This window comes from Salmo salar, chromosome ssa28, assembly GCF_905237065.1.
Source record: "Salmo salar chromosome ssa28, Ssal_v3.1, whole genome shotgun sequence".
Lineage (NCBI taxonomy): Eukaryota > Metazoa > Chordata > Actinopteri > Salmoniformes > Salmonidae > Salmo > Salmo salar.
The window spans coordinates 15,994,395-16,021,370 of NC_059469.1; the positions used below are offsets into that span (position 1 = coordinate 15,994,395).

The window sequence follows — 26,976 nt, forward strand, 5'->3', positions numbered from 1 at the left end:
TGGTAGTTCGTCTTGTCCCATCGCTGCAACTCCCGTACGGAATCCGGAGAGGCAAAGGTCAAGAGCCGTGCGTCCTCCGAAGCACAACCCTGCCAAGACGCACTGCTTCTTGACACACTGCTCGCTTAACTCGAAAGCCAGCATCACCAATGTTTCAGAGGAAATACCGTACAACTGGCGACCGTGTCAGCGTGCATGTGCCCTGCCCGCCACAGGAGTCGCTAGAGCGCGATGGGATAAGGACATCCTGGCCGGTCAAACCCGGGTGTGTAGTGATGCCTCAAGCACTGTGATGCATTGCCTTAGACCGCTGCGCCACTCGGGAGGCCCCACAGAGGGTGTTCTGTGGGGCCTCCTTCTGTAAAAATGATTCCAAGATGGCGTAGCAGTCAGGCGTCTTGTCGTTTGCCGTGTGTCTTTTTTCTTCGTATATATTTTTTTACCTCAATTTCAACATTTACTCCTGCAACCCGCCTCACCCAATGTGGTATAGATTTGCTATTTTCTATACTTTATAACCGGAACCCCAACAGAAGCTGGCCAGCTAACTAGCTAGTAGTCAGTTAGCCACTGCTAGCGGTCATCAGCTAACCTCAGCCTGGTCAACTCCTGCCAGTCTGCACATCTACCACATCTCCGGATTCCTACTGCAAGCTCTAACCTTTTCACCAGGATTATTGCAGCTAGCTAGCTGCTATCCGAGTAGCTACTCCTGGCTAACGTCTCTGTCCTGAAGCAAGCACCAGTTAGCCTGGAGCTAGCCACGTGCTAGGCCCATCTCCCAGCTCGCTGAAGAGGTTCATCAGCCACTTCTTGGGCTACAATACCTATTTTGCCAGTTGGCCTGGACCCCTTTTACTGCCGACACGGAGCCCTGTCGATCCCTCACGACTGGTCTACCGACATAATCCGCCCGAGGGGGTTTCAACAGGCTCCTCCGTCGCGACGTCCCATGAAGGCCCATCTGCTAGCCCCGGCCCGCTAGCTGTCTGAATCGCCGTGTCTCCAGCTCGCCTAGCTACTCACTGGACCCTATGATCACTCTGCTACGCATGCCTCTTCACTCATAGATATCATCCTGCCCAACTTGCCCTCTAAATACACCTCTGCTGTCTTCAACCAGGATCTCAGCGATCATTGCCTACGTCCGTAGTGGGTCTGCGGTCATATGCCTTGTCCATTGCTGTTTCGTTAGTGATTGTCTTATTTCACTGTAGAGCCTCCAGCCCTGCTCAAAATGCCTTAGCTAGCCCTTTTGTTCCACCTCCCACACATGCGGTGACCTCACCTGGTTTAAATGGTGTCTCTAGAGACAAAACCTCTATCACCGTCACTCAATGCCTAGGTTTACCTCCACTGTATTCACATCCTACCATACCCTTGTTTGTACATTATGCCTTGAATCTATTCTTCCGCACCCAGAAACTTGCTCCTTTTACTCTTTGTTCCGAACGCACTAGACGACCAGTTCTTATAAAGGTACAGCTAAAGGCTATACTACTCCTCCTCTGTTCTTCTGGTGATGTAGAGGTTAATCCAGGCCCTGCAGGGCCTAGCTCCACTCCCGTTCCCCAGGCGCTCTCATTTGTTGACTTCTGTACCCGTAAAAGCCGTGGTTTCATACATGTTAACATTAGAAGCCTCCTTCCTAAGTTTGTTTTATTCACTGCCAACCTGGATGTCCTAGCCGTGTCTGAATCCTGTCTTAGGAAGGCCACCAATAATCCTGAAATTTCCATCCCCAACTATAACATTTTCTGACAAGATAGAACTGCCAAAGGGGGCGGAGTTTCAATCTACTGCAGAGATTGACAGAACTCTGCAGGCTTACTATCCAGGTCTGTGCCCAAACAATTCAAGCTTTTACTTTTAAAAATCCACCTTTCTAGAAACAAGTCTCTCACCGTCGCCGCTTGTTATAGATCACCTTCAGCCACCAGCTGTGCCCTGGACACCATATGTGAATTGATTGCTCCCCATCTATCTTCAGAACTCTTAGTGTTAGGTGACCTAAACTGGGATATGCTTAACACCCCGGCCGTCCTACAATCTAAGCTAGATGCCTCAACCTCACCCAAATTATCATGAAACCTACCAGGTACAACCCCAAATCCGTAAACTCGGGCACCCTCATAGATATCATCCTGCCCAACTTGCCCTCTAAATACACCTCTGCTGTCTTCAACCAGGATCTCAGCGATCACTGCCTCATTGCCTACGTCCGTAAAGGGTCTGCGGTCAAACGACCACCCCTCATCACTGTCAAACGCTCCTTGAAACACTTCAGCGAGCAGGCCTTTCTAATCGACCAGGCCCGGGTATCCTAGAAGGATATTGACCTCATTCCGTCAGAGGATGCCTGGTTATTCTTTAAAAGTACTTTCCTCACCATTTTAAATAAGCATGCCCCATTAAACATTTTTTGAACCAGGAGCAGATATAGCCCTTGGTTCACTCCAGACCTGACTGCCCTTGACCAGCACAAAAACATCCTGTGGCATACTGCATTAGCATCGAATAGCCCCCGTGATATGCAACTTTTCAGGGAAGTTAGGAACCAATATTTCACAGGCAGTTAGGAAAGCAAAGGCTAGCTTTTTCTAACAGAAATGTACATCCTGTAGCACAAACTCTAAAAAGTTGTGGGACACTGTAAAGTCTATGGAGAATAAGAGCACCTCCTCTCAGCTGCCCACTGCACTGAGGCTAGGAAACACTGTCACCACCGATAAATCCACGATAATTGACAGTTTCGATAAGCATTTTTCTACGGCTGGCCATGCTTTCCACCTGGCTACCCCTACCCCGGTCAACAGCTCTGTACCCCCCACAGCAACTTGCCCAAGCCTCCCCATTTCTGCTTCACCCAAATCCAGATGGCTGATGTTCTGAAAGAGCTGTGAAAGCGCTGGACCCCTACAAATCAGCTGGGCTGGACAATCTGGACCCTCTCTTTCTAAAATTGTTGCAACCCCTATTACTAGCCTGTTCAACCTCTCTTTCGTATCGTCTGAGATCCCCAAAGATTGGAAAGCTGCTGCGGTCATCCCCCTCTTCAAAGGGGGAGACATTCTAGACCCAAACTGTTACAGACCTATATCTATCCTACCCTGCCTTTCTAAGGTCTTCGAAAGCCAAGTTAACAAACAGATCACCGACCATTTGGAATCCCACCGTACCTTCTCCGCTATGCAATCTGTTTTCCGAGCTGTTCATGGGTGCACCTCAGCCATGCTCAAGGTCCTGAAAGTTATCATAACCGCCATCAATAAAAGACACTGTGCAGCCGTCTTCATCGACCTGGTCAAGGCTTTCGACTCTGTCAATCACCACAATCTTATCGGCAGACTCAACAGCCTTGGTTTCTCAAATGACTGCCTCGCCTGGTTCGCCAACTACTTCTCAGACGAGTTCAGTGTGTCAAATCGGAGGGCCTGTTGTCCGGACCTCTGGCAGTCTCTATGGGGGTGCCACAGGGTTCAATTATCGGGCCGACTCTTTTCTCTGTATATATCAATGATGTCGCTCTTGCTGCTGGTGATTCTCTGATCCAGCTCTACGCAGATGACACCATTCTGTATACTTCTGGCCCTTCTTTGGAAACTGTGTTAACTAACCTCCAGGCGAGCTTCAATGCCATACAACTCTCCTTCCGTGGCCTCCAACTGCTCTTAATTGCTAGAAAAAGCTAAATGCTTGCTCTTCAACCAATCGCTGTCTGCACCTGCCCGCCCGTCTAGCATCACTACTTGGACGGTTTTGACTTAGAATATGTGGACAACTACAAATACCTAGGTGTCTGGTTAGACTGTAAACTCTCCTTCCAGACTCGCATTAAGCATCTCCATTCCAAAATTAAATCTAGAATCGGCTTCCTATTTCACAACAAAGCAACCTTCACTCATGCTGCCAAACATACCCTCGTAAAACTGACTATCCTACCGATCCTTGACTTCGGTGATGTCATTTACAGAATAGCCTCCAACACTCTACTCAGCAAATTGGATGCGGTCTATCACAGTGCCATCCGTTTCGTCACCAAAGCCCCATCTACTGGCTCATATTTGTCGCCAAACCCAGGTCATCTATAAGTCTTTGCTAGGTAAAGCCCCACCTTATTTCAGCTCACTGGGCACCGTAGCACACGCTCCAGCAGGTATATTAAACTGGTCACCCCCAAAGCCAATTCCTCCTTTGGTCACCTTTCCTTTCAGTTCTCTGCTGCCAATGACTGGAACAAATTGCAAAAATCACTGAAGCTGGAGACTCATATCTCCCTCATTAACTTTAAGCATCAGCTGTCAGAGCAGCTTACAGATCATTGCACCTGTACACAGCCCATCTGTAAGTAGCCCATCCAACTACCTAATCCCCATATTATTATTTTTTGTTGTTGCTCCTTTTCACTTCAGTATCTTTACTTGCACATTCATCTTCTGCACATCTATCACTCCAGTGTTTAATTGCTCAATTGTTATTACTTTGCCATTATGGCCTAGTTATTGCCTTACCTCCCTAATCTTACTTAATTTGCACACTCTGTATATAGACTTTTCTATTGTGTTATTGACTGTACGTTCTGTTTATTCCATGTGTAACTGTGTTGTTATTTGTGTCGCACTGCTTTGCTTTATCTTGGCCAGGTCGCAGTTGTAAATGAGAACTTGTTCTCAACTGGCCTACCTGGTAGGTTAAAGGTGAAATAAAATGGAAGCTTCCAACATAATCCAGGTAGTCGGGCATTCCCCAGGGCAGTTGTCTAGGCCCCTTGCTTTAAAAAAAAAACGTCACTAATGATCTGGCACTGTGTAAAGCCTGTGTATCTATTAATGCTGATGACTCAACATTATATACACTACATGACCAAAAGTATGTGGACACCTGTTCATCGAACATCTCATTCTAAAATCATGGGCATTAATATGGAGTTGGACGCCCCTCTGCTACTATAACAGGCTTTCCACTAGATGTTGGAACATTGCTGCGGGGACTTGCTTCCATTCAGCCACAAGCATTAGTGAGGTTGGGCAAAATGGCATGGCTTGCAGTCATCGTTCCAATTCATCCCAAAGGTGTTCGATGGGGTTTTGGTCAGGGCTCTGTGCAGAACAGTCAAGTTCTTCCATACTGAACTCGACAAACCATTTCTTTATGGTTAAATGTACACAGAGAGCTAACATTAATGACATGCATGTCAATCTCTCTTGGCTTAAAGTAGAGGAGTGACATCACTATTTGTCTTTGTGAGAGGTATTGACATGTTGAAAGCACCGAGCTGTCTGTTCAAAGGACTAGCACACCGGTCCGATGGCAACCCATGTATACCCTACAAGACATACCGCCAGGGGTGTCTTCACCATTCCCAATTCCAGAACAGACTCCGGGAAACGCGCAGTACTACACAGAGCCATGATGACTACATGGAACTCTCTTCCACATCAAGTAACTCATGCAAGCAGTAAAATCGAATTAAAGAACAACTTCAAAAAACAGAAAACTACACCTTTTGGAACAACGCACACTGTGTAGAGAGACACATACTAGCACTCTACACACACACATACATTTTAAAATTGTTGTATGGTGGTATTATACATTTTGTGTTGTAATGATGTACTGTTTTGTTTAAATTGTAGTTTTTTTTGTGCCTTAATGTGTTTGGACCCCAGGAAGAGTAGCTGCTGCCTTGGCAAATGCATGTTCTGTTTAGAGGCGAATTGTCTCTGTTTACACACAGGTGTTCGGAGACATATCTAATTAGCTCAGGCAGTCGACTGTCTTCCGTCTGTTTTCCTTAAAACAAGCGAGGTGTGGGAACCCTATAAAGGTGTGTAGTGATTTATCCTTTTTTTCCCTTTTTTCTTTTTACGATTTCCCGCTGATATGAATGATACGTTCCTTATGCTTCCAAAACCATACCTCAAGCGCTGCGTGTTGAGAGCAAGCATCGGGGCTCTTAGTATCTTCTGTCCGGGGGTGTTTTGCTATTGTTAATGGGCGATAAAGATAGTTAGTGTCTGTGAATGTCTTACCTTAACCATAACCCTTACCTTAACATTTTTACATTTCAACGTCAATGAGGTGATGCCAGCTGGATGTACTAAGGATCTTGGATAGAAAGGACCCTTCTGATTTCAGGGAAGGATTGTGGATAAATTGTCTTACTCAGGCCGTTTACAATTGAAAAAAATGATAACGGTTCCGGTCTGCTTAAGGGGTGGCTCTCCCATAGGCACCAATACCAAAGATGCTGTGCCAATGCGATAGCAGCCGGGTCTGGTTAGTTCATTGACTAACCAGAAAAAATGAGGGAGTGGGATGCCTAGCTTCCTCTTCAGTCTCTGGTTTCATTTTGGTGATTTGTTCCTGTATGTCATTACTACTATCTACAATGTTGTTCATTTGACTTCAGTTTTAGCTAGCTAATAACATTATCAATCACTACTACTGACTGGTAATGTAGTAATATCATTTGGTGACATTTTAGTAAAGTTTTGTGTATCTACTAGCTATATATGCAACCAGTGTGTCCCAGATGCAACTCAAACGCTGACCCCTAGACCCTACACCCTATACACTTGTGGTAGTCGGAAGGATCTAATTAGTTGCAATATGATGAAACTTCCACCTAACCTATCAGGACAAGGTGAAGTTATTTCAATATTGTTTGCACTTGTCGAATTTTCTCAGATCTCCACTGGAGCATAGGGTCCATTTGGGATTGGGCCCTAGTCCCTGGAGCAAATGCTGTTAACTTTGTTGTAATATTTTATTACAACTTGCAGTCACTAAACGTATCACTAAATCTGACTTGAAAGGGAGCTCTGTGTCGCATGTAAATTCAATGCAAAACATAAGCAGAGCATGCCTTTGGGGCTACTACACTGCAGAACTCCTTTTCCCTCTGAGAGGCTACTTTTGCTTTTATATCCCACAGCCATGGTGTTGTCTACATGACTTGTGACCCATTTACACCTCCAGACAGACCACCTGCTGGTAATTTAGTGGGTCAATCCTGTTAGATGCTCTGTGTGATTGGCGCTACCTACGCACTGAAATCCTACCCGGCATATCTAACAATCTCAGTTGATTTATTTAGGCACTGGAAACATGTTAGTCACATTGTGACTAGAGGTCGACCAATTATGATTTTTCAACACCGATACCGATTATTGGAGGACCAAAAAAATCCGATACTGATTAATCGGCCGATTTTTAAAATAAATTTAAAAACATATATATTTTTGTTTGTAATAATGACAATTACAACAATACTGAATGAACACTTATTTTAACTTAATATAATACATAAATACTATCAATTTAGCCTAAAATAAATAATGAAAGTGTTCAATTTGGTTTAAATAATGCAAAAACAAAGTGTTGGAGAAGAAAGTAAAAGTGCAATATGTGCCATGTAAGAAAGCTAATGTTTAAGTTCCTTGCTCAGAACATGAGAACATATGAAAGCTGGTGGTTCCTTTTAACATGAGTCTTCAATATTCCCAGGTAAGAAGTTTTAGGTTGTAGTTATTATAGGAATTAGAGGACTATTTCTCTCTATACGATTTGTACTTCATATACCTTTGACTATTGGATGTTCTTATAGGCACTTTAGTATTGCCAGTGTAACAGTATAGCTCCCATCCCTCTCCTCGCTCGAACCAGGAACACATCGACAACAGCCACCCTCGAAGCAGCGTTACCCATGCAGAGCAAGGGGAACAAGTACTCCACGTCTCAGAGCGAGTGACGTTTGAAACGCTATTAGCGCGCACCCGCTAACTAACTAGCAATTTCACATCGGTTACACCAGCCTAATCTTGGGTGTTGATAGGCTTGAAGTCATAAACAGAGCAATGCTTGAAGAATTGCGAAGAGCTGCTGGCAAAACACACGAAGGTGCTGTTTGAATGAATACTTACGAGCCTGCTGCTGCCTACCATCGCTCAGTCAGACTGCTCTATCAAATATCAAATCATAGACTTAACCTCTATGGGCTAGGTGGGACGCTAGCGTGCCACCCGTGGTGCACTCCATCAACAGCAGGTGCATTTCAAGAGCGGCGAATTTGAATCCAAATAAATGGCAAAATTCAAATTTTTCAAACATACAACTATTTTACACCCTTTGAAAGATAAACATCTCCTTAATCTAACCACGTTTTACGATTTCAAAAAGGTTTTACGGCGAAAGCATAAATTTAGAGTATGTTAGGACAGTACATTTACAAGAGTTGTGTGTAATGTTTTGTCAAGTCAAAGACAGGGTCACTAAAACCAGCTAAAATGATGCACTAACCTTTTACAATCTCCATCAGATGACACTCCTAGGACATTATGTTAGACAATGCATGCATTTTTAGTTCTATCAAGTTCATATTTATATCCAAAAACAGCGTTTTACTATGGCATTGATGTTGAGGAAATCGTTTCCCTCCAATAACCGGCAGTCAAGTCAACACCACAAATTAAATAATTAAAATTAGAAAACATTGGTAAAATATTATATTGTCATTTAAAGAATTATAGATTTACATCTCTTGAACGCAATCAACTTGCCAGATTTAAAAATAACCTTACTGGGAAATCACACTTTGCAATAATCTGAGCACTGCGCCCAGAAAAATACGCGTTGCGATACAGACTAGACGTCATGTTGGGGAGATCTAAAATCGAAAATACTATGTAAATAATCCATTTCCTTTGATTCTCTTCATCAGATGTCACTTCCAGGTATCACAGGTCCATAACGAATGTAGTTTTGTTCAAAAAAGCTCATCATTTATGTCCAAAAATCTCCGTCTTGTTAGCACATGATCTAAGCCAGCCGGACTTCTCGTCATGAACGAGGGGAAAAGATATATTTACGTTCGTTCAAACATGTCAAACGTTGTATAGCATAAATCATTAGGGCCTTTTTTAACCAGAACATGAATAATATTCAAGGTGGACGAATGCATACTCTTTTATAACGTATTGGAACGAGGGTACCCAACATGAACTCGCGCCAGGTGTCTAATGGGACATCATCGTTCCATGGCTCTTGTTCGGTCAGATCTCCCTCCAGAAGACTCAAAACACTTTGTAAAGGCTGGTGACATCTAGTGGAAGCAATAGGAAGTGCCAAAATATTCCTCAGCCCCTGTGTTTTTCAATGGGATAGGTTTAAAGGTAATACAACACATCAGGTATCCACTTCCTGTCAGAAAATGTCTCAGGGTTTTGCCTGCCAAATGAGTTCTGTTATACTCACAGACACCATTCAAACAGTTTTAGAAACTTTAGAGTGTTTTCTATCCATATATAATAAGTATATGCATATTCTAGTTACTGGGTAGGATTAGTAACCAGATTAAATCGGGTACATTTTTTTTATCCAGACGTGCAAATGCTGCCCCCTAGCCCTAACAGGTTAATTATAAAATAATAACACAGAAATATGAGCCTTTGGTCATTAATATGGTCGAATCTGGAAACTATCATTTCGAAAACGAAACCGTTCCGTATTTTTATCTAACGGGTGGCATCCCTAAGTCTAAATATTCCTGTTACATTGCACAACCTTCACAACCTACATTGCACAACCAACATTATGTCAAATTCTGGCAAATTAATTACAGCCTTTGTTAGGAATAAATGGACTTCACACAGTCCGCAATGAGCCCTAACTGCTGTATATACCCTGACTGCTTGCACGGAACGCTAGAGAAGTGACACATTCATGTTAGCAGGCAATATTAACTAAATATGCAGGTTTAAAAATATATAGTTGTGTATTGATTTTAAAGAAAGGCATTGATGTTTATGGTTAGGTACATTGGTGCAACGACAGTGCTTTTTTTCGCAAATGCGCTTGTTAAATCATCACCCGTTTGTCGAAGTAGGCTGTGATTCGATGAGAAATTAACAGGCACTGCATCGATTATATGCAACGCAGGACAAGCTAGATAAACTAGTAATATCATCAACCATGTGTAGTTAACTAGTGATTATGTTAAGATTGATAGTTTTTTATAAGGTAAGTTTAATGCTAGCTAGCAACTTACCTTGGCTTCTTGCTGCCCTCGCGTAACAGGTAGTCAGCCTGCCATGCAGGCCCCTCGTGGAGTGCAATGTAAGGCAGGTGATTAGAGCGTTGGACTAGTAACCGGAAGGTTACAAAAACGAATCCCCCCTGAACAAGGCAGTTAACCCCCGTTCCTAGGCCGTCATTGAAAATAAGAATGTGTTCTTAATCTCACTTGCCTAGTTAAATAAAGGTGTAAAAAAAAAAAAAAAAAAATACTAAAAAAATATCGTCAAATCGGCGGCCAAAAATACCGATTATGAAAACTTGAAATCGGCCCTAATTAAACGTCTATTCCGATTATTTGGTCGACCTCTAATTGTGACATCATGATATTACAGACAATCCACTGTTGCTGTGCAGGTTCTTAGAATACGAAAACATACAATTCCGTATAGTGCAGTGAATTCGGCATCTTCAAGTTGGATGATAGTACTGAACCATTACATTTTCAGGAAATAATGTGAGTTTGAAATAGGATGCTTTTGGGTGGTTTATGGGCTGTTTCTGCAAATGTCTTTCATCCTCTAGCTACAGAGCTAGTCTTCAAGACCGTTCTCCCAACTAAGCATAGGTTAGTTGCTGTATCTAAAGAAACAGCATTATCTAACTTCCTCTGTATTTATTTGTTTTTGTCCAACAGCAATGAACAATGACCATAGTTGACAGATCTTCAGAGAAGTCTGACCACGAGTCAGTCGGGTGCAAGCGCTCCGGATCGCTGACCTTCCCCGGCGGCGACGGGAACGGGATGGACGGCGGCTGCTCCAGCTGGGGGGCGGGGGGCCCCTCGTCCTCCGACACCCCCAGGGTGAAGACAGGGGGCTGCATGGGCCCAACCCCTGGAGCCACTGTCTACAGCAGCAGTGCTGGCATCACTGCAGACAGGCCCAAGGAGCAAGGTGAGGAGGGTTGATGTGCTCAATTCTGAAGTCTTTTGACGCTAACATCAAAGGACGCATGAGCACCAATGTGAAGTTCATAGCAGCATATCAAATTGAGTGTCAAATGAAGACCAAGTCTATATTTTTGGGAAATGAAGGCATTTTCCATCTTAAAAATTAGGCATAAGTAAAGGCTTTGATTTCTGGATAAACAGATGAAAAAGGGGTCTTAGAGTTTTTCTGGTAGATGTTTTCTATCAGAAATGCATCAAAACACAATGTTGACATAAACTAATGTCAACAATTGTATTTAGTAATTGAAATTGTTTACCTTCTGTAAGTTTAAGAAATATTGCCTTGTAATTCTGTTTCCAAAAACCCACATATCTTTAAAGGTGCTACACATGACATTTTATTTAAATTGTTGCATTATAATTTCAGAAAATGTCCATAATATATCTGGCACTAATAGTGGAATGATAGTGTTTCACAGTATTACTTACCCACCAGTGTTGTGATTGGCTGGGATATTCGCCCTAATATTGAGTTGACTAAAATGTAAATGATTTAACAAGCGACATCAATAAGGGATCATAGCCTTCACCTGGTCAGTCTGTCATGGAAAGTGCAGGTGTCCTTAATGTTTTGTACACTCAGTGAATATCGATAGGACCAATGATGTTTGTGACCAGCTTTTTGCCTGTTTCACTAATCCAGCTCGGGGTAGGTGGCTTTCTGAGCAGTGTCTTTACAGCGAAGGGCAAGGTTTGCCTAGCAGTGTGCGTGCTCACTCCACCAGGGGTGTGGCGGCTGCTTGGGCATTGTTCGGGGGCATGATGATTGGTGATATCTGTGCTGCAGCGAGTTGGTGTTCTGTTTTGAGGTTTTATTGCTTGGATGTAACTGTTCCCAGTGTGGCTCATAGTCTTATGGCTGGGTCTGGGAGTGGTGGGAGCACAACCTGTGCGCTGCTTATCTGAGTTACCACAATTCCCTGTGGGTTTGGAACTTGGGCTGCCTTGGGGTGCAGCAGCGCGTAAAGCGCGCATTAGCAAGGTTACCACAGTTTCCTGTGGGTTTGAGCAGAAAGGTTCCTGCAGTTTTCCTGTGGGTTTTAGCCTCAGCATGCCGTGGTTCATCGACTATAGTCAATGCTATGCAGTGCGCGTGTGCGCTTTACAAAGTCACGACGTGTTATTTTTGGACTTGCGGTTACTTGTACGCGTTCTGACATTTCATGCTTGCACAGTAAGTATTGTTCTTGGAACCTTTGGGTCTATGGACTTGGGCTGCAGTGGCAGCGTGTCAATATCCATAGCCAAGTTACAGCAGGTTTTGGTTCCCAATATGGGACTTGACAGTTCAGGCCTCATGAGGCTCTGACAGTTCAGGCTTCTCAGATAAGTATTAGGGGGAAAAGGTGTCTTCTGTAACCCCTTTTTGGTGCCTGTGGAACATGTGTGTGCTTGGGCTGCTGAGGGCCTCCTAGGCGTGAGGGGCGTGATTCTAAGTCCCCATAGTATGTTATACTGAGTGACTGACAAAGGGAATATACAGTTGTGAAAATAACTACTGTTCCCTGAAGGAGGGACTGAGGTATAACATATGTTGGCCCTGCGCCGTCGGGATTTGTGCTCGCTGAAGAGTGGAACTGAATTGAGGAAATGAATGCAAGTCCCAGTATTATAGCCAGGAAGGCGGGGCTTCCAAGGGCGTGCTAGGTATTCATTGGCCCGTTGACTGTTTTTTTTTTTTTTTTTTTTTTTCTTCAGGTGAATGTGATTGGCCGTTGACTCCCCATACTATGTTATACCTCGTTCCCTCCTTCAGTGAAAAGTAGTTATATTCATAGCTGTACGTTTGTTAAACTTTCAAATCAATATTTGTGGTTTGGCATACATTTTAAAGTGGGAAAAAAACTGTCAAAGTGTAATTCCATTACTGTGGTATTGCCCGGTATCTTTGGTTGCAGGGCTCCAAATGCATAAAATTACAGAAGGAAAGGACCTTAATTCATTGTAAAATAGTCTTTAAAAATGTAATTCATGCCAGATTGTAATGAATGAAATCTTTCAAGACTATATTCCAAACAGGGAGTGCTGAGTTGAGTAGAGTGGTTTCCCAGATCTCTTCTCATAAGTGACTGCCTTAACCGGTTCCCCTACATGTTTCTATTATACTGGCCCAGTTATGTAACCGTATTGTTGTTTTGAAGGGTGTAAATCAATAGCCTGATGTACCCTGAACCATAGATCCTGTGGCACCAAATGTTATGTCACTAAACAAGAAACACAGCATCTTTCTGCCTTCCCCACCCATCCATCAAATATGCCTAGCTTTCAATTCAAAGAAATTGATTGTCAATTTGAAAGTGCCTTGAAGTTGGAAGCAGTAAAAAAATGACCTTTCCTAAGACCATCTTTAGAGATGTATTCCCACTGATTTATCTACCAGGCAACACTCCTTTTCAGTATGTATTTTACCGTTGGTTTCCCTTTCCCCTCCGCAGTGGTGCTGACCAGTGGCGACGGCATCGCCTTGCCCCAGAAGGTGCTGTTCCCGGCTGAGCGGCTCAGCCTGAAGTGGAACCAGGTCAACCGCATCGGATCAGGTCTCCAGAACCTGGGCAACACCTGCTTCCTCAACTCGGCTCTGCAGTGTCTCACCTACACTGCTCCCCTCAGCAACTACATGCTGTCCCGGGAGCACTCTAAAACATGTATGTTGATGATAGAACCAGGGGCTCTTTTTGTTTATATTACATTTTCATAATGCAAAGCAGGAGAAGGTTAGAAAGGGAAACAAAAGTAATATTTCGACAAAGAGTGGCTTCAAATTGAATGTTGGTTCTTTGCTTAAAGGCCCAGTGCAGTCAAGTTTTTCCTGTGTTTTATATACATTTCCACACTATGAACTTGGAATAATACTGTGAAATTATGATAATGCCATTTTGTTGTAAGAGCTGTTTGAAAAGACTGCCTGAAATGTCAGCCTGTTTTGGTGGGATGTAGTTTTGGCCTGCCTGGTGACATCACCAGGTGGTAAATTAGTTAATAGACCAATAAGATAGAGTTCTAAACCGCTCTGCCAATAACAGCTAGTTTTCAGTTTCCCCTTCACACTAAGACCACTCTTGACCACTCACACCATTCTTGCTTGAGAAATCACTTTTTGCCAAAAGCCTCTGTTTTCAATTAAAATGGTACAACAAAAAAAAAAAAATCACAGTAAGATACTTTCCCCCCCAAAATGTATTTTTACCCAGAAATGATTTGATATTGAGATCAAAGTGGCTGCATTAGACCTTTAATGCCTATTACCTGATTGACCGCCTCTGTGTTGATGTTCAGGTCACGAGCCTGGATTCTGTATGATGTGCACCATGCAGAATCATATCACCCAGGTCTTTGCCAACTCTGGGAACGTCATCAAGCCCATCGGAGTCCTCAATGAGCTCAAACGTGAGTAGTATTTACTTTGGAATCGGAGGGGGAAAGACTTTCGCACAATGTGGATAGGAATTAGTCTTTGTGCCAACGTGTTGAAAGCCATTACAGCTAACCAACCTGTCAGCAAAATAGTTTTTTCATACAAAAATGGAAGGAGAGTTGAGACTCCATCACAGGTGTAGAATTCTGTGAAACCTAGTCAGCAAAATTAGTTTTCCTCACAAAAATATAGAGTTGATTCTGTAATTTTTGGAGGGAAAACTGACAGGGTCAAAGTCTCATTTATTATGTTGCTTCTTCACCTGTCTATATCTCTGTCACACCTGTGCAGGGATTGCAAAGCACTTCCGTTTTGGTAGCCAAGAGGACGCCCATGAGTTCCTGCGGTACACAGTGGATGCTATGCAAAAGTCCTGCCTGCCTGGAAGCAAGTAGGTGTTGCACTGAAACTCACATCTCATCTGACCCACATTCACATTTCACTTACAGCACAGAGTGAGACATGATTAATAAATCATGTTTCAGTGACCATCTCCTATACACTAGGGACCCTTAACTGACTTTAGGAAGCCTTCCTCCCATGTAGAGTGGAGGGCTATTCTGCCCTCCAACAGGTTGCCTCTACTCTCTGGAATTACTTTTGCTCTATTTCCTCTGCTGTCTCTTCCTCCTCAAAGGGCTAGGACATTGTGTCCCAATGAGAAATGAAATGAAGGCTGTCTTGATTTAAATGATCCCGTGTGTACGCATAGCCAGCAATTTCCCTTGAAGCTATTTGGAGTCGCTGATTAGCATCTTTAATGGTTTGACGTTTCCTTTTTCAACAGATTGGACAGGCAAACGCAGGCAACCAGTTTCATCCATCAAGTCTTTGGAGGGTATCTAAGGTCCAGAGGTAGGCTTATTAGTGCTATCTTGAAAAAAAAACATATAAACGGTACCAGTCAAAAGTTTGGACACACCTACTCATTCAAGGGTTTTTCTTTATTTTTACTATTTTCTACATTGTAGAATAATAGTGAAGACATCAAAACTATGAAATAACACATGGAATCATGTAGTAACCAAAAAAGTGTTAAACAAATCAAAATGTATTTTATATTTGAGGTTCTTCAAAGTTGCCACCCTTTACCTTGATGACAGCTTTGCACACTATTGGCATTCTCTCAACCAGCTTCATGAGGTAGTCACCTGGAATGCATTTCAATTAACAGGTGTGCCTTGTTAAAAGTTAATTTGTGGAATTTCCTTCCTTAATGCGTTTGAGCCAATCAGTTGTGTTGTGACAAGGTAGGGGTTGTATACAGAAGATGGGCCCTATTTGGTAAAATACCAAGTCCATATTATGGCAAGAACAGCTCAAATAAGCAAAGAGAAATGACAGTCCATCATTACTTTAAGACATGAAGGTCAGTCATTGTGGAAAATTTCAAGAAATGTTTAAGTTTCTTCAAGTGCTATCACAAACACCATCAATCACTATGATGAAACGGGCTCTCATGAGGACCCCACAGGAAAGGAAGACCCAGAGTTACCTCTGCTGCAGAGGATAAGTTAATTTTCGTTACCAGACTCAGAAATTGGAGCCCAAATAAATGCTTCACAGAGTTCAAGTAACAGACACATCTCAACATCAACTATTCAGAGGAGACTGCGTGAATCAGGCCTTCATGTTCGAATTTCTGCAAAGAAACCACTACTAAAGGACACCAATAAGAAGACGACTTGCTTGGGCCAAGAAACCCGAGAAATGGACATTAGACCGTTGGAAATCTGTCCTTTGGTCTGATGAGTCCAAATTTTAGATTTTTTTGTTCCAACCGCTGTGTCTTTGTGAGATGCAGAGTAGGTAAAGGGATGATCTCTGCATGTGTGGTTCCCACCGTGAAGCATGGAGGAGGTGGTGTGGGGGTGCTTTGCTGGTGACACTGTCTGTGATTAATTTAGAATTCAAGTCACACTTAACCAGCATGGCTACCACAGCATTCTGCAGCAATATTCCATCTGGTTTGCACTTAGTCCCACTATCATTTGTTTTTCAACAGGACAATAACCCAAAACACACCTCCAGGCTGGTTAAGGGCTATTTGATCAAGAAGGTGAGTGATGGAGGGCTGCATCAGATGACCTGGCCTCCACAATCACCCGACCTCAACCCAGTTGAGATGGTTTGGGATGAATTGGGCCGCAGAGTGAAGGAAAAGCAGCCAACGAGTGCTCAACATATGTGGGAACTCCTTCAAGACTGTTGGAAAAGCATTCCTCGTGAAGCTGGTTGAGAGAATGCCAAGATTGTGCACAGCTGTCATCAAGGCAAAGAGTGGCAACTTTGAAGAATCTCGAATATAAAATACATTTTGATTTGTTTAAGACTTTTTTCTGGTTACTACATGATTCCATATGTGTTATTTCATAGTTCTGATGTCTTCACTATTATTCTACAATGTAGAAAATAGTACAAATAAAGAAAAACCCTTGAATGAGTAGTTGTGTCCAAACTTTTGACTGGTACTTTGTGTATGTGATATATGATGCAGATACAAGCATTGCTTGCTCTTTGGGGTATTAGACAAGGTATCTGTAAAGCACTATGTGACAACTGCTGATGTAAAGAAACTTTCTAAAATACATTTGATTGATATACTTTCTCTGTGTGTGCTGCTGGACACCGTTAGAACTTTTGAAGAGGCAATTATGATTAGATGACTGTCATATTTGTTAATAGGTAAGGTTATCTAATAATTGTCTATGCTGTCTTTTTACAGTAAAATGTTTAAACTGCAAAGCAGTCTCTGACACGTTTGACCCTTATTTGGATGTCGCTTTGGAAATAAAGGTAACAGTGAAGTACCTTTTTCATGGTGTACAATGAGGAAACCTGTCAAACCTTTTGGTGTCTTTCTAAGAATACATCATTGACACGTGTCATCCGTGTTACCTTTCAGACTGCTCCCAGTATCACCAAAGCACTGGAGCAGTTTGTTAAGCCTGAGCAGCTAGATGGAGAGAATGCCTACAAATGCACTAAGTGAGTATATCTGTATTCATTTATTGTTAGTCTCAGCATAGTGTTGCCTAAACCAGTGTTATTGCAACCTTGTGAACTGCGTTTTTAGTTTCCTCGTTGTTTCATTGGTTTTTATAACTGTTCCAACTGTGTCTGTGCAGGTGTAAGAAGATGGTTCCAGCCTCTAAGAGATTCACCATCCACCGCAGCTCCAATGTGCTCACCATCTCACTGAAGCGCTTCGCCAACTACAACGGGGGCAAGATCGCTAAGGTAAGTTCAGAGTACATTATTGGTAACAGAAACATTAACATGGACCACTTATTTTAAGAGAACTGTTTAACCGGTCACATTTTTACTGAAATGTTTAATTGGAGATATCATCTCACATGGCCTTGCTCTCTCCCTTAGGACGTGAGGTATCCTGAGTGCCTGGACCTGCGTCCCTTCATGTCTCAGTCCCACGGGGAGCCCCAGGTCTATGTGCTCTACGCGGTCCTGGTGCACTCTGGCTTCAGCTGCCACGCTGGACACTACTACTGCTACGTCAAGGTAAGCCCCAACATAGACGCAAAACCACTGTTAAGACTGCTCCCAAACACACTCCAATCAATCAATGAGAGAGACTGATTAAAAACCCCAAGCGAATAAGCCTCTCACCACTTCTATGTAAGCCTGATGTATTTGATTACATCTGTCTTCTACAGGGGGTGATGGTTACTATGGTGTCCGTGTGACGTACTGTATGTTTGTGGGATGCATGTCTATAATTTCTCTCTTTCTCCCCCCACTTGCTCTCAGGCTAGCAACGGCCAGTGGCACCAGATGAATGATTCCTCTGTATCAGTCAGTGACATCAGATCAGTCCTCAACCAGCAGGCGTACGTCCTCTTCTATATCAGGTGAGTAGCTAGCTCCCATTCACCTTTTGTTTGAATGATGAAAAATATATCTGAGCGTTGAAGCATTACGTGTGTTTCTAAAATGAAGTCTGCTTGACGATGCAATAGTCCTGTGCAGGATTTCCCTTTTAGTGGTTGAGTTGAGTTTCTCATCTGTGATGGGTGCTGCCTGTTCTTGCCACCAGGTCACCTGATCTGAAGAATGGAGGGGACTACAACCACATGAGTCGGCCCCCCGGGCAGTCGTCCCCCCGCCCCATCCTCACACCCCGGGTCAACATCGGGCCACGACACACCAACACTGGCTTCATAGGACCACAGCTGCCCCCACACATGGCCAAGGTACAGCCTCAACACACACTAGCCTCTGCACAATCTTCTGTTCAAAAGCAGCATGTGTAATAACTGTCTTTTTTTCCCCAGAACACCTTTCACATCAATGGGAACGGCTCCCTAAGGGACTTCCCCTCTGGCTCTAAGCCCAGCACCAGCAGTGGCGGCAGCAGCATGGGCAAGACTAGCTACGGCCTGCTCTCCTCCTCTTCCTCTTCTTCCTCCTCCTCTTCCTCTCATTCTCTAAGCCGTCCTACAGGCATCCCTGACACTGCCAAGCGCCAGAAGCTCTCCTTCTTCATCGGTCAGGGCAAACAGATCCGCCCCTCCTCAACATCCTCCTCCTCTTACGCCCAGCCGTCCTCCTGTTCTTCGTCACAGACTACCTCAGACATGTCCGCGCCCCGGGCTCCTTGCATAAACGGTACGCCCTCCGTTAACGGAAACGGTCATGGAGCCTCATTCCTGGTGCCATATGGCCAGGAGTCATCGGAGGAGTCTGACCAGGAGGGAGGCAGCGGTCTGGAGAACGGCACGACCAAGCCTCACGTTAACGGGAGGAAGGGAGGGGCCGTTTACGGCCCCGTCCCCAGAGTGTTGGCCCTTAAGCCCAACGGCATCAGTAACGGCCAGGCCACCATGCACCATAACGGGTCCGGGGCCAACGGGACTAACGGCTTCTCCAAACTCAGCCAGATCGGACATCAGAACGGACACCACAAAGTTAATGGCATCAAACAACCGGAGAAGGTACTTCAGTCGACACGCACACATATTTAAGTACTTTACTTGAATCCACAAATCACATTACATTTGCAGAATCTTCACACACACAAGCAGCTGTGTATTATCTGTGTGTGTGTGTTGTGCAGGTCAACGGTCATGTACTGTCTCCTGGGTTGGGTCCCAGCATTTCTAATGGGGCAGAGTCTCACCACAGTGACCCAAGGTGAGTGTTTCGCCTCGTGTACACCGGTTGCGTCAAACTGTGTTCCGTCAGAAGTCCGTTAATTTAATTGGGAGGCAATCCGCGTGATGCGGTGGATTGTGAGGACTATGTGAGATGTACCATACAGCCTGTGTGCACGCAGCATTAGATGATGTTTTATCAGATGTGTGTAGCGTGATGCGGTGGATTGTGAGGACTATGTGAGATGTACCATACAACCTGTGTGCACGCAGCATTAGATGATGTTTTATCAGATGTGTGTAGCGTGATGCGGTGGATTGTGAGGACTATGTGAGATGTACCATACAACCTGTGTGCACGCAGCATTAGATGATGTTTTATCAGATTCTCTCATCATCATTTTGATATACAGTAATTCATGAATGTTATTGATGTACTTGTTTTTTTCTACAGCAAAGAGGTGTATAGCGCCACACCCAGCCAGGACAGCCCGTCTCAGAGCCTCCACAGTGCCGACAGCGACAGCCACCTCTCCTCAACCCCAGAGAAAAGGACTAAAACTCACTCTGACCCCCTCCCTCACCACGCACCATCAACCACTGCTAACCCGCCATCCTCATTGGCCGATGTTGGTGCTAAGCCACCTACTGACGCCATGAGGGAATCCAGCTCCACCTCCAACCCTGGGGCCTTACCCCTCCAGCCCACCCCCCACTCCCTTAGAACCCTAGTCTCTCCAGCCTTCTCCCAGCCCCTCTCTGGGACAGGCCTCGGAGCACCACACAGCAGATCTGGGGAGGACGTCAGGGAGACTGAGAACAGCCCAGCAGCAGGGCTGGATGGACGGCTGGACGGCAAGCCCAGCTCCAGAGAGGGAAGAGACCGGATGTATTCTTCTGATCGTGATAAGGGCAGAGACCGACTATATTCTTCGGACCGCGATAGGGATGGAGACCGGCTGTACTCTTCTGACCGGGATAGAGACGGAGAAAGGAGTAGGTACCACCGTGACATGAGCCGTGAACGCAACTGGGACCGTGACTCAGACCGTTATCGACACCGGCGGGACCACAGAGATCGAGAACACCACCGAGACCGAGAACACCACCGGTCGTACCGTGATCGCTCGGCCAGCCGGGACAGACACAGGGAGTCAGAGCGTCGCTGGGAGAGGAACGCCTACCACCCCAGGGACCGCTGCCACCACCACTACCACAGACCCAGAGAGAACAGGGAGAGGGACAGGAGGGAGCACAGCCTCCCCCACAGAGAGGAGCCTCACGGACGCTCCAGGTGGAGGGGGGAGAGGGGTGAAGGTAAGAGGGGTTACAACCCTTCACAGGAGGAGACCCCCCTGCCCATCCCACTAAGCTCCAACACCAAACCCAGTCAGCCCTCCACTAGCCCAGACCTCGCCCCAGCCAGACCAGCCCTGGAGAAACGACCCGATCCTCTGAGAGAGGACAGCTTTGAGGAGCGTCGGGCCAAGAAACACAAGAAGAGCAAGAAGAAGAAGTCCAAGGACAAAGCTAGGCGTCCAGAGAATGGGTAAGGCAGTCATTATTTTTCTAAGTGTATTTTATTGCCTCCACAATAATAGACAATGTGCCAGAGAAATTAATTCAGTTGTTACTTTGACCCTGACCTGCGTGTTCTTTCTTCAAGGACCTCTGACGTGGATTCCTCTGACAGGGCTGCCGATGGCAGCAGGTCCTCCAAACACAAGAAGAAGAAGAAGAAGAAGAAGAAGAAGAGGAGGAGGCACGACACTGACACGGAGGATGAGAAGTCCCGATCTACCCAGAGTTCCGAGGGGCACCGTGACCCCAACGCCCCCCGGGAGGGTCGCAGGGCGAGCAGCAGTGACGAGGAGAGGGCGAGCAGGAAGCGACGTTACCAGGACGATGATGGCTCTGACAACAGCTACCCTGAGAAACACCATCGCTCCGATGACGACGACAAAGACCGCTTCTTCTCTCGCAATATATCGCCAACAGCAACCTCTCACAACGCATCGCACCACCACCTCAACGGGCACACAGGTAAGAAACCATACAATGGTTTCTATAGATATCAGGTCCACTAGTATTTTTCAGTTTGTAACTGTTCAATAATCTTGACCGTAATATGTTTTTCTGTTGTAGGTAATGGCTTCAGTCGACCCAATGGAAACTCCCACGGATGTTCTACCAATGAATGACCTTAGACATTAGATTTTCTCTGTTTAACCAGAGAGAAACAGAACAATGTAAGTATCTTACATTTACATCGGTCTTACTCAGAGAATCTCTATGCTTGACTGTGTGCAAACAGTAGCCGGTTTTGTGGATTATCTTCTTGATTGTCTAGATACTGTAATGGGTCTGTATGCAAACGTAACACATCTCTCTCCCATTGCAGACTTGGAATACTGTAAAAATCAACCTTTATGGAAAAGTGAAATGCAACAGGAATGTCATCTCGAATATTTGAACGTGGTGCTGAATTACTGGGAATATACTGTATTTTTACCACACAAAGATTCTACCAGATTCTTTTTTTTAAAGAGTTTTTTTCTAATTCACTCGGTAGACACTTGTCACTCAATGGACATTTATGAAAAATAATTAATATATACACGTTGTAAACAAAAAAGAAGCCCGGAGCTTAACCATCTCTGCTGCTGTGGAAGACTCAGGACTTTGTTAAAATGAGACTTATTCCTCCTCAGAGAACTGACCACTTGGTTAAATAATCGAACGACTATTGTTGTTCCCTAGGAGATGACCTGTTTGATATGACTTCAGTTGGCTGCAAGTTTGTCACCATTATCCACATATCTGTATGGCTGGAGTTGTTGGTAAAAAAAATACACGTTTTTGCTTTGATGAAAAGAAAATGGAGGGAAACGTTATGAAGGAGTGAGGACCGTCTGGAAGAGAATGATCTGGCCCAGGCCCCATGCGGCTGGTGACTACGTGTGCACTTACCACCACATCGCCAGCTCTTTGTTGCTTTCAATTACTTTTTTAAAATACTCTCTCAAGCCGTCACTGGAGAAGATTCCCTCCCTCTGCATCCCCCTCTTCACTCGCTTTCACTGAGATATCATTTCTATCCTTAACTCATTCAAGGATTTAAAAAGCATAATAATAATCATGTTATGGCTGTGGACCTGTTTTTTTGTTTTTTAAGAATACTGTGAATTTAATTTTGAACTGTACTATCAGTTATTTTTTTATACATTAAAACGGTCCTGTATCAGGAATACCAATGTAGAATTTCTTTTTTTGTTTTACAATTCCCACGACATAATTTAGACGGTGTTCTATGGACATAAGTCAGTAGAATGGTATGGTGATCTGCTTTTGGTCTGCTTGGATGGCTTTGTTTTCTACCTAAAAAGACCAAAACATGTAAATGGTTAATACATTTCTAGTTCTACAATAGCATGTCAAATTTATACATTGTACAAGGTATATAAAACGCCTTAATACATTTAATGTCATTGTTATTGCTTTTTTTTTTTTGGAGTGAATGCTGTTGATTGATTGGGGATGTACACACAGATGGGGAAAGTTTCTGCCATTTTATTGGAAGGATGGAGTAATTTTTCTGACTTTTGGTAAAAAAGATTGTTTAATTGGTTGCTTAGATAGAAACACTTTGGATTTAGGGCTAACAGTGGTTAGGTAATTTTTCATATTGTTTCCAGGTTACACAATGACAGTGTGGGAGTTCAAAACAGGACCTGTGTACTCATTTCTTATCCACATACAATAGACCGTGTGGAAGCTATAACCTAAAGAATAGATGGCTGGGTAGGTATCAGACTGGTCAGTTACACAGGAGAAGATCTGGTATTTTTACTCAAAATCCTCATAACATTAAGGCTGCTGTAGCATTTTGAGATTCTTGAGCACAACTTTTGACTTGTGTTAAAGTTCCATCTGTCCGTCTCCCAACGGGGCGTTGTAGATCCAAACCTGAGGGCTCTATTCAATATTTTTCGCTGAAGCGTTACACTTTGTGCTCTATAAATTGAGGTCCATTTGAGCCGACATATGCAGCATTTACCATGAACGCAGTAACATTGAAATGTAATGGCAGAAACGCTGACTTCTACGATAGTGTATAGACCACTAGTTTTCACCTTGACACCCTCCAATGCAAAACACAGCTGGCTTGGCTGCTACATTTGTTTATTTGAGGAATTGTTTTTCTTCATTTGCTCTGTGAGGAGTTGAGGGTTTCTTCCACTGCAGTATGTAATCTAATGCTCATTGCTCAACTTTGTAATGTGAACAAACGGGTGTAGGCTAGCCATAACCTTTTACATGCTACAGAAACAAACTATGTACAGTACATATAATGTAAAGGGGGATACACTTTTGTAATTAGAGAAAATAAATATGAAAAACAAATGTATAGCAGTGGACTTTGAATCAATACATAAACTAGCTTTGAATAACAAACTTGACAATATGTATTATTAATACAGTATATTATAGCTCTGCAGGAATTCACATTTGACCTTACATAGACCATAGTGATATCTAGTATGAACTAGTAACAACCGGGTATCGCATTATAAAAAGAGGAAAGAAAACACTACTTGTATCAGTTGTTTGGCAGGTGAAAATCTGACCCGTTGATTCCTAAAAGTTTGAGGTTCTTCTGACATTGAAATCATACTCAATTCACCCACTAGAGGACAATGTGGAGCTAGCCAAGATGTCCATGTTTCTTCGAGCCTGCTTCGGTGGTTGGGGAAAGCGCAGCCTGTATGGGGACATTGGGGAGGCCCCACACAGCCTCATACATACTGCTCAGACTTTTCACAATACAGTACATTCACACATTATACAATTTATAGTTGTGTGCATTGCATTCACACATGCATCTGAAAAGAAACAACCAAAATGTCAAGTGCCCTTCCCTACACTGATGAAGTGTAGATGTGTTGCATCCAAAGTCAAATCCCCACTAAATCTGGATCCCCTTGTCTGCTGTGGCCATGTCTCCTGTCCCTGGGCTGAGTGTGAGGCCCCCTGTCTCCTGGACCGATGGAGGTCCATGCTGGTGTCACTGATGATAGGGTGGGTGTGGTCAGGTTCTTCTCACTTCTTATTGGCTATCCTCCGCTTCCTGGTGGCTAGCATGTCATAGAAGGGATCCCTGCTGATGCTTGCTCTGCAGAAAGAGATGGATTGGTTATGAAAATAAACAATGGTTATTGTGTATTACAGTAGACTGTGTAGGCCTTTGTGAGCAGGTCTGGGAATAGTTTCCCCAGCTTTACTATATTCGGAATCGGCACAGTTCACATTCTAACCTACATTGTCATCCAAGGAAAACATTGCAATTGGTTTCATGTTTTTAGCCTCTGAAGGAGTACCTCTATCAACATAGATGTAACACAATAAAGCTGTCTCAACAAGCTTGTTCTTCGGTACATTACTGCAGACTATTATACACCCCCATATTCCCTTGAAGACTGCAAAGGGAAAAGCCATAGCGGTCCATTAAATGACTGAGAAAAGCCTTGTGTCCGGTCTGAGTTGGTTGTTGTTTTCTCTCTTCACACACAAACCCCAACGGGACAGTAATAGGGTTGAGTAATTCACTGCTTTCCCGGCAGTAGGAACACAGGACATGCTGAAATGGCCATTCTGTGTGTGTGTCATGCTAACCACAAAGGAGACGACCAGAAAGCTGAGTCAGGGTACAGAGTGTGTGTATGTGAGCGAAAGCAACCCTGGCCTGTTCTGCACACAGTCTGTCACCCAGTCTCACAGCTACAACTACACAAAGAAGAGTTCTATAAACTTGACCTACAGCTGTGACTTCATACAGGGCTGGTATGCACTAGGAAAGGCACTGGTTTCCCACTGTAAACTCCCTGTCCAACACCCTATCTAAAGTAGTAATTGCAAAACTGAAGTTGACATTACGTCTCCCTGTCAAATCTCCTTAACTGTGTATGTCATCCACTACATCCAAACAAACTTGCCAGTAAGGTTGTGGAATAAGCAGAAAAATCTATTTTGTTGATTCTAATGGAAACCCAGCCGTCAATTGCAAATGGTGTTTCTACATCATCATGCCTGATGAGAGTATCATATAATATGATTTCTGCCTCAGATATTGATCATTGGAAAGCTCAGCTGAGAGGAGCTATGATCAATCACCCTCTGGGTCCATTTTAACAGAGCATTTTTCTCCTTAACAAGACAGCATGTGTGTATGATAAATAGTTTGGATTTGGCAAAAACACTAAGAGGAAAAAATTGAGGCAGAGTGCCAGAGAAAGAGAGTAATGCATGTCTTCTAGCTCTCCTGTTTATAGGCTAATCTAGAGGGCTTTATCAAACGGAAACCCGTTTAACCTCCAGAGAGCTCAGATCAGCTCTGAGTCCAGTCTTATCTACCGCACACTGTGAGAAAGTTAGCCACTCAGCCATATGCGTTAGTGAGTCACACAGTTACATCAAAAAGTTCACACATGGGAAGAAACACATGGTCATGGTGCTATTTGTGTAAAGACGAATGCATCTTCAAAGAAGCGTCGGTGAATACATACATACTGGTGTAATCCTAGCTTTGTCATTGAATCATGGTGAGTTGAGAACCACTGGTGTCTCGTAGCAGACTCTTGGTTGTGTTTACATGGTGGGCAAAAAACCTTAGGTGGGTTACAGCGAAAACGTACTTGATGGATTTGATCCACTCCTCCTTCTCCTCTGTGGTGGGCGCTGAAATCCTGTACACTGTGTGGTTGCCCTCGACGACCCGGCCGTCCGCCTCAGTCTTACACGCCTTGATCAATGAACCCTTGTGATTGGGGTTGTAGAGCTCGAAACAGTTCTGATTGGACGACAGGGTTAGAGAGAGGGAGAGAAATAATTAGCTAGGGTGAATATTCAAGTGGAAAGTACATAGAGACTAAGTATCCAGTTCATTTCATTAGCCCATTTTCATGCATTGTTTTCTTTCCATATTTTGGGGAACTTACAGGTTTCCTGGGCTCATCCACCTCTCTTATACTGAGGTTCTCTAGAGGAATGATCCCACGAGGTTCTTTGTCCTGGAGACAACACAAAGAACACATTCAATACATGATTTAATATATAAACACACTGCATATAGTTATATGCCAATTGATTTATGCAGCTGCCCTTACATAAATTCATTTGTTGTGGCAAACTTCCTGTAAGTTTTGGCAAAAACGAAATAGTGTGCCACAACTGTTTCCCAGAAGCCTGTTTTTTGGTGTTTCAATAACTACAAATAGTTTATATACACTGAAGGGTGTTTCAATCAGTCATACTCAACACAGGAAAACTAAGTAACGTCCTAACTGTACATGGTCTGTATCCTACACACGTTACAACTGTACTATACTGTTATTGTTCACACAGAGTAGTGTACCTAGGGGAGAACT

The 26,976-nt window shown here is 43.9% G+C and overlaps 2 protein-coding genes across 3 annotated transcripts in view; one reads left to right on the forward strand and one right to left on the reverse strand.

The window, feature by feature from the left end:
* LOC106589586 (ubiquitin carboxyl-terminal hydrolase 42) overlaps positions 1–23,035 on the forward strand; it is a 35,916-nt gene extending 12,881 nt beyond the window's left edge. For both annotated transcript variants that reach the window (XM_014179732.2, XM_014179734.2), the window contains exons 2-18: positions 10,712–10,970; positions 13,462–13,671; positions 14,303–14,413; positions 14,733–14,832; positions 15,229–15,296; positions 17,167–17,237; positions 17,347–17,429; positions 17,570–17,681; positions 17,820–17,960; positions 18,210–18,310; positions 18,496–18,652; positions 18,734–19,393; positions 19,516–19,592; positions 20,007–21,101; positions 21,219–21,595; positions 21,698–21,801; positions 21,954–23,035. In XM_014179732.2, the coding sequence (XP_014035207.2) occupies positions 10,721–10,970; positions 13,462–13,671; positions 14,303–14,413; positions 14,733–14,832; positions 15,229–15,296; positions 17,167–17,237; positions 17,347–17,429; positions 17,570–17,681; positions 17,820–17,960; positions 18,210–18,310; positions 18,496–18,652; positions 18,734–19,393; positions 19,516–19,592; positions 20,007–21,101; positions 21,219–21,595; positions 21,698–21,753 (3,669 nt within the window). In that variant the 5' untranslated portion in view covers positions 10,712–10,720 and the 3' untranslated portion in view covers positions 21,754–21,801; positions 21,954–23,035. The remainder of the gene's footprint in view (positions 1–10,711; positions 10,971–13,461; positions 13,672–14,302; positions 14,414–14,732; positions 14,833–15,228; positions 15,297–17,166; positions 17,238–17,346; positions 17,430–17,569; positions 17,682–17,819; positions 17,961–18,209; positions 18,311–18,495; positions 18,653–18,733; positions 19,394–19,515; positions 19,593–20,006; positions 21,102–21,218; positions 21,596–21,697; positions 21,802–21,953) is intronic.
* A 682-nt stretch (positions 23,036–23,717) lies between these two features.
* The window catches only part of LOC106589589 (cytohesin-3), a 36,401-nt gene continuing 33,142 nt past the window's right edge, over positions 23,718–26,976 (reverse strand). The window contains exons 11-13 of the mRNA XM_014179742.2: positions 26,548–26,619; positions 26,245–26,399; positions 23,718–24,725 (exon numbers count right to left, since the gene is read on the reverse strand). Coding sequence (XP_014035217.1) covers positions 24,653–24,725; positions 26,245–26,399; positions 26,548–26,619 — 300 coding nt within the window. The 3' untranslated portion in view covers positions 23,718–24,652. The remainder of the gene's footprint in view (positions 24,726–26,244; positions 26,400–26,547; positions 26,620–26,976) is intronic.